Raw genomic sequence first — 20669 nt, forward strand, 5'->3', positions numbered from 1 at the left:
AACAGCGAGGTCATCAGTCCCATCAGACAAGAAAAGGATGGGGAAGGAAGTTGGCTCTGCCCTTTCGAAGGAACCATCCTGGCATTTGCCTGAAGCAATTTAGGCAAATCACAGGAAACCTAAATCAGGATAGCCGGACACAGGTTTGAACTGTCGTTCTCCTGAATGTGAATCCAGTGTGCTAACCATTCCGCCACCTTGCTCAATGACGATGACATAATAATAATAATAATAATAATAATAATAAAAATAATAATAATAATGAGTACAGTGTCAGTGTTGCCAAATCAGATCTGTATACAGATTACTGAGAACTGCAAATCCAACCACAATTCAGTGGAAAGACAATTTTTTAGGCCAAAAGGCATCTTGTTCTATTATAGACTTCAGGCAGCTGTTTCCACAGTACTGTTAAGTTTTAATGAATCTGCAGCACGGTATCTCAGAAGAGAGCTTTGTTACAACTGATTTCTTTTGAAAACTTTTCAAGTACTTTGTTGCAGCAATATCATCTTATGTACTAATACCATGGTATTACTGTTACATAACATGACATGTTGTGTGCAAACTAAAATATCAAATCTTTTCCACTTGAAACCAAAATTATTATCAAACAGCAACACAGAAGATGGACATCTAATTACCAGCCATCAAAGGAGTACGAACAGTGACGTGATATGAAAACTTGAAACTGGAAGGAACATATAACAGGGTGTATACATGGACAAGGAAAAGAATTCCCGGATTTCCCCGTTAAAAACACACTTTTTCGGTGTTAAGTGACAGTGTATTTTCCCTCGGAACTGCAAAACTTATCAATCTTTTGAATGGATATGGTTTTATACACGCGTACAGAATTACCCGGCACTTTAGAAAACGAAACTCAGGGAAAAAGACACATTTTGGAAATAACTCATGTGCAGCAACATGTACATTGCGTATTTTCGTATTACGAAAGTATACATTGGAATTCAACCAAACACCGCATGTTACTTTCCGAATCATTGAAATAGAGTTTGCTATGCGCTTTTGTAAGCCAGTCATAGCTCATATCATGTGATCTCGCAAGCCGATAACAGCAGATATTCAGAGCATATGACACATGATGTAGTCAGCCAACAGAAACATCACTGTTAAGTAACACAAACACACAAACAGGGAAAGTTAATACTTTAAATTAATATACATAGCTTAGCTACAAGAAAAGCAAAGCTTTCGCATAAAATATTGGCCTCTAAGGTGAAGAAGCGGCAAAAGAAGCTAAGCTTTCGCATATGATATTGATCTTCTCTGCGTGTGTTACACTTTAAGATATCTCACACAAATGTGCCAGTAAAACTTTTAATAATGACATAAATGTCTGATCTTCAGGATTCGAAATGCTTCTAAATGGCTCGTCATCAAAGAGTTGATTTTTAAATGAGAGTCAAACCCTCTGTGATTTATGAAATACATGGTAAATTCTCGCACATAGTTCAACTTATGAAAAAGGATATTTACTTTGAAAGCAACACTTCTCAAACCACCATTCGCAATATTTTCCCCGCAACATTTTAGAAACAGGTTCGTTTCAGCAGATGCCAGAGAGCACAGACAACAAGCAACACCACACTTGCGCAGCTATCATGACATAGGAAGTCCGTATGTACATACGTGTAAAACATTTGAAGATAATACATTATGTCATAAAAGAAACAAGAATGGAGGAATTTTATAAGGGGGGCTATGCTCCAGACTGAACGCTGAAAGGCATAATCAGTCTTAAATGATGATGATGATGATGATGATGATGATGATGATAAACAAGACACCAGAGGATACTCCAAGAGCATCAGAATTTCGTGAACCATATTAAAAGTGCCTACTTGAAGTGCCCATTCGTATGTACTGATATCCAATGAAGTAGACTTCGAATTGATATTAAGCTTTTCAGTGTGGTTTTCGGGATGTAAATGTTCTTGGAGATCCAGAACTGAATTATATCGCGTTTGGTTCTTTATTATGCCATAATGCCATACGTGCTATAGGACGAAAACTTTGACTTGAAATGCAGCAAACAGTTGAAACTAGCCGGTACTGTGGAATTAAACACTTTGTTTCAAATACACTGACTGCATATTTTAGCCTTCCGTAATTATTTGAATGTATTTTAATTCACTTGATAGCTCCCAGCCACAGATATTTGTTTTGTTTTCATTTGACGTGAGAGTAAACTAAGGGGAAACAGCAAAATCACTAAATGTAAACACGGGTCACGTGGAGACTACCTACTTTAACTCCGACTGCTCTGCGCATCTGCCCCGGATCTACAATGTTTTCTAACTGGGTCAATGCTTTTTTTAAAAAAAAAAAAAAAAAAAAAAAAAACGAATTTTCGAAAATATGTTCATCTTGTAGCGCACATCTTTCTGAAAAGTCTAAAACATAAAACGTGTGTTCGAGGAAATTTAAGATATGTTATCTGGTCTTAAGTGTACCGAAGTGCAGTGCCACGACTCTTCATACGGCATTCTTCTATCGCACATCAGTGTATTTCGCTCTGTGGAATTGAAGCGTGTATATTTTGTAATGGCTGCCATCAAACTATATTCAGGACAATGGAAATTGGAATGTCCTGTGGTGCCTCTCCTGCTCCCAGTTGGCAGGTTTGACAGCCTGCCCCTCTTTTAAAAAGATCTCACAATTAATAGCGGATGGGATTATTTGTAATTAGGAGAACAAGAACTCTTCATAAAATTTGCATTCTTTATTGCCTATTAGCTAGTAACTTGCTGTTTTGTGTGACATAAAATTAAACATAGGATACATAAAACAAATAAATCCAAGACACACACAAGAAAGCTCCTAGCATTTTTTTCTCTCTAATCTTGCTACAAGTTTACATGGCATGCTTTCCTTTCTGCGGAAGAATCTATCGCGATTATGTCACAGCTGGTGAAAGAATCTATTACCTCATGAAAGTTCGTCAAACGTTTTGCTACATGAAAAATCGCAATGTTGCTATCTAACACTGAAAAAGCTGTTAATACAAATAATACCAAAGACTGGTGTTTTTTCTCTATCTGATTACGTCTATTTTGTCACTGTCTGCTACATAAAACAAAATAGGCCTTTCTAATATTGCAGCAATTTTGTAACACACACCAAATAAACAAGACTGTTTTGGCACAAATGGTCATTGTTATAACACAACAGAATATTATTCACGAAAAGCTTTATGTTAGGAAATACTCTTAGTTTCACATTTCATTCATATGCACCAGATTCTCAAGCATGAGATAGAAAAGTAGTATTACGAAATTTTGATATAAATTTGGAATCGTCTTATTCTTCCATAATTTGTGGGATGTCCCCATTTCTTCTCCTTCATCTTTCTAAAAAATCTTGTCATCACCAATTCTGTAGCTATTCCTGCCATTGTCAAAATTTGTTCGCCGATTAACTTCATTAACCCTGCCAGAATCACAGGTTTAGTTATCCCGCGATTATTCTCCGGTCATGCGTTGTTACATGTCCGTACAACACTTTTCCGCGTTACTTCCAGAATAGAACTTAAGCGGCTGCTAGCCAGGGACTGTACAACTGGTACTTACTAGTGTAGCGATCTTGCTTAAAATTTTCTGTCAAATTTTCATTTTCTTGGATACATCGAGAAGATAATATGTAATCTTTCTCACCTTTATTCCTGTTAGTCGTTTATTTCCATTCTGGTAGTCTGAATCTATGGATTTCGCTAGTAATCATAACAACACTGATCATTCGCAAGCCCAATCAACCACATAATCAGACAGCGATTGGCATTCACCCGTTCGGCTTTACTCCGCTCAGCTCGTATAGCCCCGTCCCCTTTTTTCTGGGGAAAGTTTATTTCTAGATGCGACAAGGATTCTCCTGACAGAGACGTCACGTACACTATGCATGCATTCAAAAATCAACTATGATTCATTCAGAAATCAACTTAAAATGTGTTCAAAAACAGACGGGGATGCGGTTCAAAATCATATGAATAACCTATAGACCAATGTGCACCGATTGCTAGGTGCTTTGTGAAGCAAGTTCCCCCCCCCCCCCCCCCTCCCCCCCACGCACGCACCTGTAGAGGTGCATGCCTACTGACCCCTTTCCATTTTCAATTCTTTCTAATCTTTCAAAAGCAGATATGAAATAAAAATATCTACAATTTTCTACCTTGACTATTTACAGCTATGCTAGGCAAAATGACCGCCGCGCCGCATCACATCACATCCCACCCCACCCCACCCTACATCACATCCCACCCCACCCCACCCTACATCACATCCCACCCCACCCCACCCTACATCACATCCCACCCCACCCCACCCTACATCACATCCCACCCCACCCCACCCTACATCCTTCCAAGGAAGCATTAAACTCCATTTTATGACTTTGCAACTCCTGAGCATAGGCAAGTTATTCCATGTTATTTGTTGCTAATCAATTTTCTCAGATAAAATATATTATGTTGTTTTCCAGTAAGCTTTCGCACAGTCTGCCAATGATTATAGATGTCTGGCTTGTGGGTATTGTTCCACCTTTTAGAGAAACTTCTTCCAAATACCAATACCCTAAACACAAATTCTCTGAATTGCAATGCAGAAATCTTACCCCAGAACCCTGAATTTTAAGATATAAGAATACACATTTTAAATTCTACACGGGCAGAAAATTTTCAAGAACTTAGGTCAGACTGTTCCGCATGCCTTATGGAGAACAGGTGCCCGTCAACTTGACTGCTGGTAGGCACAGATGGTATAGACTACCAATGGGGTGGCCCTACAGCACACGCTCTGCATGTGCATAAGCCACTTAGTGATCCCTCCCCTTGGGCTCTCAGCAGGGAAGAATGATCACATAGGCTAGCCCATGTGTCATCTATTTGCTCACCATTTCCCGAACTCAAGCAATCTATCTGAATCAGCAAGACACGTGAATCCTGTGTATGCCACAAACACCGCTTTCAAAAAGGCTTTGGTAGAAGTCAATTTTTAAACAAATACAGGTATGTGCATGCAGCTGTTATTTCTGTTCTTGCAATCACAAACAATATGCAAACTGCTGCAATCTAAGTTCTACATTTGCATGCTTATACTGCGCACAGCAACACTAATTTGAAAACACCATGCCTACTAAAATAAAGGGAAAAATTGGAGGAGACACTAAGGGAGAAAACAGTAAGCCCATTGATTTCAAATGCAAAACATGAAGTTTCCAAGCTGTTTTTTAGTGGCGATCACAGCTGTTAGCAGAATGATCAAAGGATACAATCCCTACAGTTAGAGAATAATTTCTGTATCTTGACAAAACCGTGCAATAAACATAAGACAAAACCGACTACTTTTCAGGACTTACTATACTGTGAGGAAGGCCAGGGACAGCGCCTGCTCCTGCACCTGCCGCGCCGCCACCAGCACCAGCTGCTACTGAGTGTGGCACCTGGTCGTGTGGTGTTGTTGAGTGTGCCTGCTGCACAGGCAGTGCTCCAGTGTAATAACCACCATTCATGCCATCTGCGTAACCTGCGGCAGCGGCAGCTGTCCCTCCCAGGAAGTATTCCTTATTCACACAATTGCGTAGGCAGTCAGGAATACGTCCAACGATAGCCCGCCTTATTTCACTGGCTGCCATCTCGCGCAGTTCTGTGCACGACGCATCCGAGTAGAACGCTGCATGAGGTGTACACAGCAAGTTCGGCGCGTCTTTCAGTGGACCTGAAAAATTGAAATTGTGAATACTCTACATAACTTCTTCAAACAATGGAAAACCCAGGAGGGAATGTAACAATATTATGAAAAGGGAAGTTGCCACTCACCATCTAGCAGAGAACCTGAGTTGCAGATAGGCACAACAAAAAGACTGTCACAAATAAAGCTTTCGGCCCCTATGGCCTTCCTCAGAAACACACACACACACACACACACACACACACACACACACACACACACACACACACACACACACACGGCTGCTCTCTCTGGCAACTACAGCATTCACTGTGACTACACCCGCGCGCGCGCGCGCGCGCGCGTGCGTGTGTGCGTGCGTGTGTGTTTGTGTGTGTTTGTGTGTGTTTCTGAGGAAGGCTGTAGGGGCCGAAAGCTATTCATGACAGTATTTTTGTTGTGCCCATCTGCACATCTGAAATGGTTTTAAAATGTATTAAGATGAGACCTCTCTAAAATGGCCAATGTTATATAGCACTGACCTCTAGCTAAGTTTACTTTATTAAATCCTCAAAATCTTTCATATCAGCATAGCCAGATACAATTTTTGTTGGTATTCAAGCCATGTCGATTGTGACCCCATTTCAGTAGCCAACATGATTTGGACTAGATAACATCTGTGCTTTGCCATGATACAGTATTTTGAGAAAAATCCATCTGTGATCTTGATGCAACGAGCTTTTTGACAACAGTTCAACATTCAGTGCTACAATACAGTTCCTTATGTGACCACAATTTGGTCCTGGATTCAGCAGGAAACTGGTAGCACACTGAGAAGAGAGAGACCGGGCCAATTAAGATCCATCACAACACAAGAAAATGTGCAGATTGTGACAGATGCAGTTCAGCAATCATAAAGAAGTTCTGCTCAAAGGCATTCAGTTACATTGGGGATTTCAGACTTCAGTTTGAGCAAGATTTTGCATTTTGATTTGAATTTCCGTCAGTTCAAAATAATTATGGTTCAAGAATTGAGCCCAGCAGACTACACCAACCACCAAATCTGTGCGAGCAAATCTTACACAGATCCCTCTGGAGGCACCTTTCTTCAGAAGCAACGAGGCACATTTTCACTTCAGTGGTAGGGTGAATAACCAAAATTTTCACTACTGGGCTGAAAATACCCCTGAATTATTCACGGAAGACTGTCACTTTCCCCTGTACTATCAATATGGTGTGTAGTATCACAGTTTGGCTTGACACACTGTTTCTTCCTTGAAGAAGGTGTGATTGAATTCCAGACATTATGTTGAATGTTACAAAATATTCTGCAGCCCAGAATGGAAGAGACTGTGGAAGAAGAGGGATTACGGAAATTGTGGTTCCAACAGGATGTGGCTACAGACTACACAGCCCAAAACTCATTTAATGTTTTGAGACAGACGTTTCCGTGACATCTGATCTCTTTGAGGGATCATGTGGGGTGGCCTGCAGTCATCAGATCTGGGCATTTGCAACTTCTTTCTTTAGGGCTAATTGAAGGAAAATGTGTTTAATACTGCCCTCATATCCCACCAGAGCTAAGGGAGCTGGTTATTTAAGTAGTTACCGTCATACCATGCGATGTGTGAAAATGAGCTGTTCAGAGCTTCCAAATTCGTCTCTAAAATTTTATTGCTGTTAATGGCCACCATCTCGAGGACATGATTTTCAACAATCAACGAATATAAAATAATATGAACTAACAACTTTGAAAATAATAACTTTTCCTATATACCTTAATTTCCTTTTTTATAACTACTAAAACTGCTTAACTGATTCTAGTGCATCCTATACAAGCAAGGCAGTAGGGGTAAGCCAAATGAATGTATGAGCTGATAGGTAGGCTGCAACAGTCAGTGCTGGTTTGCTACTGGTAACACACACACACACACACACACACACACACACACACACACACAAGCGACTAGCCGGAATGGGGTGAAGGGTTGCGAGGGGGTGTGGGGGAAGGGAACAGCATCAAAATAATGGGATAAGAAAATGGCATCAACACACCCATCTTGTTGCAGGCAGGGAAAGTTGAGATACAGAATGGCCAGAGAGGTATAAATGATCAGACTACTGTGTCATCTTTCGTTTCCCCCAACATACTGAATATCCAAATTACTTATGGGAGCCCAGCCAGCAATGTCTTCAACAACTGCCGATATCTCTGAACATAAAACCCTGCCATTTTCAAGGAACAAATGCAATGAGAGGTAACTCCCTTGGGTTAAAATGAAGAAGGATGAACAAATTAGACGATTAAGATGTCGAATCAATCCTGCAGTCAGAGCCAACAGGAGACCATTTGAAGCACAGACTTTAGTGTGATGTGCTCAGGCACCCACACCTAGAGACCAGTGAAATTATTTTGTTTGACCTTTGGATATTACTACAGAAGCCACATAGTGATAAAATTTCAATCTATAATTTATTGCTTTGACGTCTTCGGCGAAAACTGCATGTGACTAATGTGTGTGTTAGCTTCAGAGTTCACTTTATTGCAGCTTATCTGTGGTGCTCATTTAGTGGCCGTAAGAGCACCAGCGCTGAAAAAAGATGGGAGTGGCAACAACTACAGGTTCCCAGAGTTATTAACTCATATGGTATGCAACTTCTTGGTGACAGCTACAGCAAATTTAGGAGTCATCTGAGTATTCTCATCCAAATCCCAGGATCTTATCTTGAATTTCAAGGTGCCTTGTTTTGCAGACTTCTTGGTCAAATGACTCCCAAGTTAGTTTCCTGGGATTCCAATGTTGTTAAGAGTCCAGACAAACAGGATCAACTTTCCAAGAGTTTTGCAGCAGAGAAATGAGATCTTGAAGTGACATTACCAGTGGGTGTCAAGGCTAGCAGCAAGTTACATCTTGTGAACAGCTCTGTGAGTCACACCAAATTAGGAAAGTCTCATGTGAACCAGTGTGGAGATATAAAAAAGAACTACAGTTCTACAGTAAGGACATTACACTTCCATGACAGGGCCACCATAATATGAATGTGTGAACTGTTCAGCCATCAACAGATGATTTCGAAACTGCCATTCACAAACCCTTGCCATAGAGATCGTATCCCTGTGGAAGGCTGAAGTTCAAGATCTGCCCAATCCACCCACCCAGTCCTGTCAGAGACATATCAGAGGCCTGCTCACCTAAGCAGCCATGTCATACACCAGCTCTGCTGCAATCACTGCAAAGCTTTTTATGTCGCTATGGCTATCAGCCAGCTGTCCACAAGAATGAATGGCCAACAACGAACTGTGGCCAAAGTGAAGTGAACCACTTTGTGGCACAACACGTAGCTGAACATAATATGCTTTATGTTAATGGCTGCTTCGGAACCCAGGGGGCCATCTGGATCCTAAATCCACCAACAGCTTTGCTGAACTGCACAGATGGGTGTTGTCCTTACAAGATGTTCTCCACTCATGGCCTCAATGTACAGTAACTCACTGTCCCCTCACCATCCACCCAACAGTTTATCCATCTGATGTTATCTCACCTCCTCCAATTATGTCCCCACACCCTCATTGTGCACCACTCTCTGCCAATGCGCCCGTATGTCCTCTCTCTTTCATGTTCCTCTCGGGCGTGCCAGAAAAAAATTTTCCGGGTAGCATCTGGCTGCTTGTTGCTACTGCAGATCACAACTAAGGCTGCGGTCACAGAGGCACTGATCTCGGTGGCTTCCTCAAACTACCAACATGGGCCGAAGACCTCCCATATTTTCAAAGCAGTATGCCACTACATGTATGGTCATAATAGCTTATCTCTTCACCCAAACGTACAGATTTCTGACAATAACTGGTGAAATTCAAATCAGTTGCTTTCTTCAGTCATATTGGCCGACACAACAGAAAACATGGACTGCGAGAAACTGATAAGTTTCGTCAAAGGAGGAGTTTGTAGCATCCTGAAGATGAAAAATATAATTGGGATATACTTCGGAATCTATGGAATGAAACTGTAGATTTACTGCAGACTGCGAGTAAGCAAAATCTATATTGCAGATTTTAGGTGTAAATTGTAACCTCAAAGACTCTGTTCCAGTGAGAAATGCTTAAGGCTACTGTACTGGCTCTTTTTGGGTTGTGCTAGAAGGACATTAGTTGTCTACAAATTATTATTATTATTACCACTTAAAGGTGTTTTTATGCAAGCAGGGTGGTGATTCTGTTACATAAAGTGGTTTGCAAATGTAGTGTATGCTTTTAGTGCTTTACGTGTTTAGAGTATCTTACTCCAAACTATGTGTTTGTTTTCAGAAGTATGGTTAATGACAGTCGTCCAAGGTTAATTGACCTATGTCTGCACAACTTCAAATAAATGCAGCAGAACAGTGTTTGTACTCTCACTTTTCAAGGTCACCATGCACCACCTCGAGTATGTAACAGAACGTCTCTCCCTTTGTTTCATGTATTTGTAAAACTTGTCCAGCAATTCCAATAACTGAGAGAGTATACAGCACTCATCACGTTCTTTTCAAGACAGATGTACCTCATTCACGTGCATTTAGCATCATCTTAGAGCCAAAGCCAAACTGCAGTACTTGCTTCCAGGTACAGAGGCAATGGGACATGCATTCCACCCATGGGGATTAAAACCATATCTACTTCATACATAGAATAGGTTCTAACATAATATAACCTTCTTGACCCTGCCAAAAAATGACGAAGGCTCGATGTGCCATGACCAAGCTTATGGCTGATGTTATTGGGTAACCTTTGGCGATGGCGTGGGACGACTGTTGATAGTGCCACTGTGAATGCAGCCTATAATAGCGACACTTCAAGTAGATAGAAGTGTTACAAGATACTGCTCATAGAAGTCTCAACTTCACATGCACATGAGCCTGCTGGCAACTACTCAAACGAACCTAATCTACAAAGCCTGCTCAAAAGATTTCAGAACTTTGTACACAAAATTTTTCTATGCTTATCTTTTACTTACTGTGCATGGTCTGCTTCGAAATACTCTCCTCCACAATTAATACACCACTCCCAACACCGTTTCAACTTCCAAAAGCAGTCTTGGTACGAATGTTGCTGGACTGGTTGAAGAGCAGTCTGCAAATTTCCTTTTAGCTCATCTATCACTGCAAATCTTTGTCCTTTCAATAGGGTTTTCACCTTTGCAAATAATGAAAGTCTGCAAGGGTCAGATCTGGAGAGTAGAGAGACGGAGGTGGCACAGTGATTATGTTTTTGTACAATAGTGCAAGGATATATAGGTGGGTGCTTTATCGTTATGCAAGAGCCATGAATTGTCTCACCACACTTCAGACTGTTTCCTTCTCACATTTTCTTGCAGGTGTCTCAACACATCCCAATAGTACAATAGATTAACAGTTTGTCCTGTGGCACGAATTCATGACGACGTTAATGACATGAGTTGTCATCGGCAGAAATTTAAGGGCATCCCGAACAAGGGTCATCTTTAACTTCTGTCCTGCCATTGATAAACCATGTGAACCATTCGTAACACTGAGTACAGCTGAAGCACTTATCAACGTAGGCTTCCTGCATCATTTGGTCTGTCTCTGTAAAGGTTTTCTTGAGTTTCACGCAAAATTTAATACAGATGCTTTGCTCTTCTAACTCTGCCACCTCGAAATTCGCAAATTGTGCGACAATGTTCTATTCAATACAGCACTGAACAGTAACTAACAGACATACAACAATGAAACTTCCCGCAGTTACACAAACACAGGCATGTGCAGGAATGCCAACCAAACTTTACTCCAAGACACCATCAGCACAAAATTCGAATGTTTTGGAATTTTTTGAGCAGACCTTGTGAACAGTTGTTTTGTCACACACATCGTAAGTATGAAGTCTTGCAAAGCCTCTGACACATTTAGTTGTTGGCAGACGCTTGTGTGTATACTGTGTTTTTTTGTTGTAAATGGCACATTTCATTTGAAACCTAAGTTTTAATTCCCCACTCCCCTCTCGTTTATGTTTCATTGCTGCAGCATTATTCTGCAGTAGCGAGATACAGTAAAATTCTTTCAGTTCTTACCAGTCAAAATTTACTGAAAATTAAAACAATGAAAAATTCCTAAATTCTAAAAAATTACCTGGTTTTTCATCTTTTTCTCCCAGGTGAAAAAACTTTCCCAGGTTCTTCCCAGAGTTCCCAGTTGCCCGTGGCGTATACATACTGTTATGCGATGCTCACTGAGAAAGTTATTCTGATTTTTCATCCAGCGTAGCTGCTTTGATTGCTATGTATATCCTCTACTAACTTTGCTTTAGCACGTCAGACGCTCGTGGTGGAAAGTGGGACACTAGATGTTCACTTTACTGTGCTGACCTTCGTTGGGAACAGGTTTCTGCAGCATGTAAGCATAAGAAGTGGTGAAGACGGAAGGGGTGGGGGGTGTCATCGCTTTGGATTCCTTTTTGGCTTTTGCATACAGAATCTGCTTGGTCACTTATTTCGTAAATTTTCTGTCCTTCAGCACAAACAGGGCAGCCTGAGCTCCAGACTGTGGGACTCCTAGAGCAGTTAATGCAGACTGCTGGACATGGACATTTAGTTCCAGCCTCAGTGCTGCCTTTGTACACTTCCCACTTATTGTTTCTCCTCTGAAAATCAGTGTAGTGTGGTTGAAACACTGGCATTTGTAGCGCCCTTAGTCTGAGGAATGTTGCCATGGTCTGGTCACGCACACCATGGTAGGGGAGAGGGAGGTAGGGGTTTAGAGCAGAACACATAAGCATTAGCTGGCTGAAGTTCATATTGAATAGTGCCTAACGACTTGGTTAAGGTTAATTGATACCAATAATGTCAATTTCCGTGCAGATTTGAATGTGGTTTTCTTTATGTTTTTTTTTTTTTTTTTATTTGTGGTTTTAGGGCGCAAAACTTTTATGGTCATTAGCGCCCAGCCCGTGACGTAGGAAACAGGAAAAAAACGAAATTTAAAATCAGCAGCAAGGAGAACAAAGTCATAAAATTTGAGAAACTAAAGGCAGAAGGAATGCTTAAAAATCCACTATAGAAAGGGGTTGGTTGTCCCAAAAAAATCAAATGACTGACGTCATTTCACTGTCACTAATAAACTGTAGAACGCGGTCAGCTGAGCGCGTGTCATCTGCTAAAATCAACTATAGATCAGGTGATAGCTGTAGACGGGAGCGTAACGGATTAAAATAGGGGCATTCAATTAAAAGGTGTCTGACCGTCCACAGCTGAGAGCAGTGGGGACAGAGTGGGGGAGGATCACCGCTTAAAAGATGTCGATGGCTAAAAAGACAGTGCCCTATCCGGAGTCTAGCTAAAATTACCTCCTCCCGACGACGCGTTCGGGAGGAAGAGGTCCAAGCGCAAGGGAGGGCTTTCACTTCCCGCAATTTATTATGGGGAAGTGTTGACCAATGCGCATGCCATAAATGAGCAACTTGGCGACATAAACCGCTCCGTAGATCGGTAAACGGAAGAGATTGAATAGCTGGCCGAGGAAGAGAGACTGCAGCCTTGGCCGCTATATCGGCCGCCTCATTCCCACAGATACCAGCGTGTCCCGGGAGCCAGAGGAACGCCACTGAGACGCCCCCCAGGTGGAGCAAGCGCAGACAGTCCTGAATCCGGTGGACCAGAGGGTGCACAGGGTAAAGAGCTTGGAGACTTAGGAGAGAGCTGAGAGAATCTGAGCAGATTACGTACTGTATCCGCTGATGGCGGCGGATGTAGTGGAGAGCCTGGAGAACAGCGTAAAGCTCCGCAGTATAAACCGAACACTGGTCGGGAAGCCGAAAGTGATTTGGGGTGTCGCCAACAATATAGGCACTCCCTACACCTAACGATGTTTTCGAGCCGTCGGTGTAAATAAATGTGGCTTCCGTCATTTGTGCACATAGAGCAGCAAATGCCCGACGGCAGACAAATGTAGGGGTACCATCCTTGGGAAATTGACATAGGTCTCTGAGCAAGTCGATCCGGGGACGGAGCCAAGGCGGTGCTGTACCCCAAGTTGTCAAGAAGGTTTTAGGAAAGCGGAAGGAGAGAGAATGGAGCAGTTGACGGAAGCGGACTCCCGGGGGTAGTGGGGAGGAGGAGCGGCCTGCATACCCGACATCAAAGGAGGTGTCGAAAAAAAGGTCATGGGCTGGATTAGCAGGCATGGAAGACAGATGGCTAGCATAACGACTCAGAAGGACTGCCCGCCGATTGGACAGCGGAGGTTCAGCAGTCTCAGCATAAAGGCTTTCCACAGGGCTGGTGTAAAAAGCTCCAGACACTAAACGTAATCCACGGTGGTGGATAGAGTCGAGACGCCGAAGAATAGACGGCCGAGCAGAGGAGTAGACTATGCTTCCATAATCCAATTTCGAGCGCACTAAGGCGCAATAGAGGCGGAGAAGGACCACTCGGTCCGCTCCCCAGGAGGTACCATTCAGGACACGGAGGGTGTTAAGGGAACGCAGACAGCGAGCCGAAAGATAGGAAACGTGGGAGGACCAGCACAGTTTTCTGTCAAACATGTTGTTGTTGTTGTTGTGGTCTTCAGTCCTGAGACTGGTTTGATGCAGCTCTCCATGCTACTCTATCCTGTGCAAGCTTTTTCATCTCCCAGTACCTACTGCAACCTACATCCTTCTGAATCTGCTTAGTGTATTCATCTCTTGGTCTCCCTCTACGATTTTTACCCTCCACGCTGCCCTCCAATACCAAATTGGTGATCCCTTGATGCTGTCAAACATAAGACCCAAGAATTTAGCGACGTCGCAAAAGGGAAGGTTGACAGGACCTAGATGTAAGGAGGGCGGAAGAAACTCCTTACGTCGCCAAAAACTAACACAAACGGTCTTACTGGGTGAGAAACGGAAGCCGGTTTCGATGCTCCACGAGTGGAGGCGATCGCGACATCCTTGAAGACGTCTTTCAAGCAGGCTGGTCCGTTGAGAGCTGTAGTAGATCGCAAAATCGTCCACAAAGAGGGAGCCCGAGACATCAGGAAGGAGACAATCCATAATTGGATTAACGGCGATGGCAAACAGTACAACACTCAGCACGGAGCCCTGGGGTACCCCGTTTTCTTGGGAGAAAGTACGGGAGAGAGTAGTGTTCACCCGCACCCTAAATGTGCGCTCTGCCATAAATTCGCGAAGAAAAAGGAGCAGCCGGCCTCGAAAGCCCCAAGAGAAAAGTGTGCGGAGGATGCCTGTCCTCCAACAGGTATCGTATGCTCTCTCCAGATCAAAAAATATTGCTACCGTTTGGTGTTTCCGGAGAAAATTGTTCATGATATAAGTGGAGAGAGCAACAAGATGGTCAACGGCAGAACGATGCTTTCGGAACCCGCATTGGGCTGGTGTTAAAAGACTGCGGGATTCCAGCCACCAAGCTAAACGGTAATTCACCATACGCTCCAAAACCTTACAGACACTACTCGTGAGAGAAATGGGGCGATAGCTAAAGGGGAGATGTTTGTCCTTTCCAGGTTTCGGAATGGGAACGACAATAGCTTCCCGCCATCGCCTGGGAAAGGTACTGTCGGTCCAAATTCGATTGTAAAGGCGAAGGAGGTAACGCAGGCTATGGGTTGATAAATGCAGCAACATTTGGACATGGATACCATCCGGTCCTGGGGCGGAGGAGCGAGAAGAAGAGAGGGCATGTTGGAGTTCCCGCATGGAGAAAACAGTATTGTAGCTTTCGCGATTTTGAGAGGAGAAAGCAAGATGTCGCACTTCCGCTGCACTTTTCTTCGGGAGAAACGCTGGCGGGTAATTTGAAGAGCTCGAAATCTCAGCAAAGTGCTGACCCAATGAGTTAGAAATTGCGACGGAGTCCACTAAGGTATCATGCGCGACAGTGAGCCCAGAGACCGGGGAAAAACTAGGCGCGCGTGAGAACCGTCGAAGCCGACTCCAAACTTCCGAGGAGGGAGTGAAGGTGTTAAATGAGCTAATAAAGAATTTCCAGCTTGCCTTCTTGCTATCGCGGATGACGCGACAGCATCGCGCACGGAGCTGCTTATATCGGATACAGTTTGCCAAAGTTGGATGGTGACGGAAAATGCGAAGAGCACGTCGCCGCTCACGTATTGCGTCACGGCATGCCTCGTTCCACCAAGGAACTGGGGGGCGCCGGGGCAATTCGGAGGTGCGTGGTATTGAACGTTCCGCAGCTGTGAGAATAACGTCGGTAATATGTGTGACATCGTCAACGGAAGCGACGGTCATCGAATGTCCCTAGAGACGAAAAAAGTGTCCAATCGGCTTGGGCAAACTTCCAGCGTCGCGAGCGCATATATGGCAGTTGAGGCTGCAGTCTAAGAACACATGGAAAGTGGTCACTCGAGTGTGTATCATCAAGGGCGAACCATTCGAAGCGCCGAGCTAGCGGAACAGTACCGACCGCAAGGTCCAAATGAGATAAATTTGTCGTGGAGGCAGACAAAAATGTGGGGACCCCCAGTGTTGAGGCAGACTAGATCCGCTTGGTGGAAGACGTCTAGCAATAGTGAGCCACGTGGACAAGGATGTGGAGATCCCCAAAGCGGGTGGTGGGCATTGAAGTCCCCAACCAGCAAATAGGGGGGTGGAAGCTGACCAAGAAGATGAAGGAGATCAGCTCGTGCCATTGGTGTGGACGATGGAATGTATACCGTACAAAGAGAGAACGTGTATCCAGAAAGGGAAAGACGGACGGCGACAGCTTGGAAGGAACTGTTTAAGGGGATTTGGTGATAATGGAGAGTATCGTGGAGCAGAATCATGAGTCCTCCATGGGCTGGAGTGCCTTCAACAGAGGGGAGGTCATATCGGACGGACTGAAAATGAGGGAGAACAAAGCAGTCATGGGGACGCAGCTTTGTTTCCTGAAGACAGAAGATGACCGGCGAGTAGGATCGTAAGAGGATCGACAATTCATCCAGATTGGCTCGAATGCCGCGGATATTCCAGTGGATAATGGACATAGGGTGAACAGAAAATGGAGGAACGTGACCAAGGGTGCTGTCAACTCAACGACTGCTCAGAGCTTGCGACCGACAGCATGGAATGGCATTCAGTCGAAGGCAGAAGATCCTGATCCATAGGTTGGTCAGGAGCAGCGCCAGCCACCAACGATCGGCCAGTTGACCGGCCACTAGCTGTGCGCCTCGGCGACACAGAAGACGGCCGAGGGCGATTTCCGCCAGGTGGTGCTGTAGATGGGACACGCCTTGGCGGAGAAGGAGAGGAACTGTGTTTCTTCGTAGCCTTCTTGGAAGTATGATGTTTAGATGAAGGAGGAACCGATGGTTGTGAAGTTGCGGTACGTAAAAACTCTTCACGAGAATGCTCTTTTTTCGAAGACTTGGCGTCTGACTTTTGTGCTCGAGATTTAGCAGAACCCGACGAAGGGTGAGCCATTGAGTGGGCAGGCGAAAGTGGTGAGGTTGAACGGGCGATCTTTGCGCTGGCCGATCTGACGACCGTGGTACTAAAGGTGAGGTCGCAAGTCTGCGTGGCCGCCTCCTTTGTTGGCCGAGGAGAAGCAAGGACAGTGCTGTATTTTCCTTTCTGAGGCGCAGTGGGCTGTCGACTGGCGAATAATTTTCGAGCAGCAAAGGTCGACACCTTTTCCTTCACTCTTATTTCCTGGATGAGTTTTTCGTCCTTAAAAACGGGGCAATCTCGAGAGGAAGCAGCGTGGTCACCCATACAGCTGATGCAGCGAGGGGATGGAGGTGGACAAGCACCCTCATGGGCATCCTTGCCACACGTAACACATTTGGCCGGATTGGAACAGGACTGGCTGGTGTGATTGAACCGCTGACATCGATAGCAACGCATAGGGTTTGGGACATAAGGGCGAACGGAAATTATCTCATAGCCTGCTTTGATTTTTGATGGGAGTTAAACTTTGTCAAATGTCAAGAAGACAGTGCGGGTTGGAATGATGTTCGAGTCAACCCTTTTCATAACCCGATGAACAGCTGTGACGCCCTGGTCAGACAGGTAGTGCTGAATTTCTTCGTCAGACAATCCATCGAGGGAGCGTGTATAAACGACTCCACGCGAGGAATTTAAGGTACGGTGCGGTTCCACCCGGAAAGGGAAGGTGTGGAGCAGAGAAGTACGCAGCAATTTTTGAGCCTGGAGGGCACTGTGTGTTTCCAACAACAGGGTGCCATTCCGTAATCTGGAAAAAGACTTTACAGGACCCACAATTGCGTCGACACCTTTCTGAATAATGAAAGGGTTGACGTGGAAAAGTCGTGACCTTCGTCAGACCGAGAAACAACAAGGAACTGTGGCAACGATGGAAGAACCGTCTGTGGCTGAGACTCAGTGAACTTACGTTTGTGAGGAGACATAGTGGAAGGTGAGGAAACCACCGCGGAAGAATCCCCCATGATTACCGGCGTCTCCGATGGCGCGCTCCTTCCTTGTGGGGGACCTCACCGAGGGCACACCCGCCTTAGGTGATTGTTCACACCTCAGGTCACACCTCCCGACAAACGGACGGAGGGACCAATCGGCACTTTCGGAAGGTATCAGCTCGAGTAATCACCCCTCCCTGGGCCTGGCCGTTACCAGGGGGTACGTACGTGTCCTACCTGTCTACCCGGGGCGGGGAATTACGCGTTGCCCCGTCACCGGCTACGCATGGAAGTGCGTGGGTCGGCCTTCAGACACGCACAGGGAGGAAGAAAGAGACAGGGAAAGGAAAGAAGAGAGGTCTCAAACGCCGCAGCGGAGAAAAGGGTAAAGAGAAGAGGTAAGGAAAAGAGAAGGACGAAGAAAGATGAAGACATACAAGCAAGGAAGGCGAGGAGTGCGGTACATTTACAAGCGTCCGTCTCCGGACGTAGGCACAAACCATACTCCCAGAGGGGGAGAAAGGGAAGGAAAAAGCCAGTGGGGGTGGGGGGGGGGCGAAGATGGGGGATGGGGAAGGATACGGAAAGGGGGGGTATGCAGCCCGGAAAAGAAGGAAGGCCACATTAGCTTGGGGTCCCGTGCTCGCTACACACGTATCCACAAAAGAGTTGTGGATCCCCTGGGGGGGGGGGGGGGGGGGGGTTCTTTATGTGACTATCCCTGTGGCTTGAAACTGTATTCCTCTATTATTGTTGTTATTGCTGCTGCTGGCAGGAGTTGCTACCAACCAGTTGAGAAGGGTGTATTAACTGTTAGCGGTGTACATGTTCCAGTCAAGTGGTCAGATCTCTGAATGGTTTTTGTAGTGTAGGTTGCTACAGGGAATTGTTGACAGTGCAATAGTGGGAAGTTTAACCATCTCATTTATCAAAGCAAGGCTGGCAAACCTAATTAATACTGACTTGCAAGAAAATAATTTGGGATTTTCCCCAGATTTCATGGTTAAAAACACACTTTTCCCAGATGAAAATACACTTTTTTCGTGTTAAGTGACAGTACACTGTCCCTTGTAGCTGTAAAGCTTATGAACAGTGAATGGTAAAGGTTTTATCCACCAGCTTATAACTTCTTGACACTTTTGGAAACTCAACACAGCAAAAAGTAACGCGATTTGGAAAGACCTTCGACACGCAGCAACATGTACACTATGTATTTTCTTATTACGAAAAGTAAAAATACGAATTTCACCAGATAGAGCAGATTAGTTTCAGAAACACTGAAATCGTGACTTCAATGCGCTTTTGTCAGCCAATAATAGCATGTCACATGATTTCTCCAACCAATGATAGTGGATATCAGTTAACCCTTAACTCACGAGGTGTGGTCTCTCAGAGCGCGTGAAAATTTTTGAACTTGCTCTCCAAGGCCAGAGTTGGTGGAACGCTTCTGTACTCCCCCTACCCTCCTCAAATTGCCAAGCCTATGACGATTTGTTGTCTGTTGCGGTATCGCCTTCTGTGTTTATTGTTGACAAGTGTTACTGAAAGGTGTTGGAGTCTCTTAGACCGCAACTCATGAACGCTGCCCGTTTTCTTCAGCACGGTACTGTATAGCTCAATGTGTGTTGGCACAAGTGTGTGACTTTTAATTTTCTCGAGTTCAAGGATATAGATCAAGAAATAAATGAAAAAGATGACAACTTTGCATTAGCCAGTGATCACATATCTGCCATTGAACAGGAGTATCACTGAGGGGAAGAACTTCAGGAAAGTTGTTATGGGGATCTGTCTATTCTTTAATCAAATATTTAAAGTGTCCGTTAAAATTGAGTGTGTTCAGAGTGAATTTAGTTTTATTTGGAAATTTATTTGCTATTGAGATTGTATAATTTTTCAAGATGTTAAATTCAACACCCTAACAGTATATTTATGTCTACTATTTAAGAGAACCATACAAAATTATGTGCTTTTGTGTGATAAACATTAAATTGCTGCAGGCTTTGTTTAGTGCAATAAAATAAACTGGAAGCATTTAAACACCACTTAAATAATTGTAAAAATAAATTTTATATAGCATAAACTAAAAATTTCAAATTATTTCTGCCTCAAATCTTTGTTTAAATATAGCGGTCCCAGAAACCCCACCTCGGGGTATATGTTATAGAAATGTCACCTCGCGAGTTGGGGGCGAAGTACAGCGAACACAGAAACAGGTAAAGTTAATGCTTTAAATTAATATACATACAGTATAGCTACAAGCAAAGCTACATCTAATATTGGTCCTTTGTGTGTTTTCCTTCAAGCCATATCAAATAAATATTTGTTGTAGAATTTTAAATAGTGACAAATGGCTGGTTTTCTGGGCCCGAAATTTTTCGAAGTGGCTAGTTATCAAAGCATTAAGTTTTGAATGAGAGTCAAACAATCTGTGAGTTAAGAAAGTTATCACAGTCTCACACGTAACAGAACTCATCTTGTGTGAAAAGAAATTCACTTTGCAATATTTTCCCACAACCCGTTAGAAATAGGTTAATCTGAACAGTTGCCAGACAGCACCAGAAAACAGGTGTTAAGGTATGCCCACACGATGCACACACTCTGTGCACAATCATAGATGCACGGAAA

The 20669-nt window shown here is 43.9% G+C and overlaps 1 protein-coding gene across 4 annotated transcripts in view; it reads right to left on the reverse strand.

Annotated features, from left to right (window-relative positions):
• The window catches only part of LOC124787843 (C-terminal-binding protein), a 202787-nt gene that overhangs the window by 35935 nt on the left and 146183 nt on the right, over window positions 1-20669 (reverse strand). For all 4 annotated transcript variants that reach the window (XM_047254793.1, XM_047254790.1, XM_047254791.1 and 1 more), the window contains exon 8: window positions 5374-5732. In XM_047254793.1, coding sequence (XP_047110749.1) covers window positions 5374-5732 — 359 coding nt within the window. The remainder of the gene's footprint in view (window positions 1-5373; window positions 5733-20669) is intronic.

This window comes from Schistocerca piceifrons, chromosome 3 (assembly GCF_021461385.2).
Source record: "Schistocerca piceifrons isolate TAMUIC-IGC-003096 chromosome 3, iqSchPice1.1, whole genome shotgun sequence".
Taxonomy (NCBI): domain Eukaryota; kingdom Metazoa; phylum Arthropoda; class Insecta; order Orthoptera; family Acrididae; genus Schistocerca; species Schistocerca piceifrons.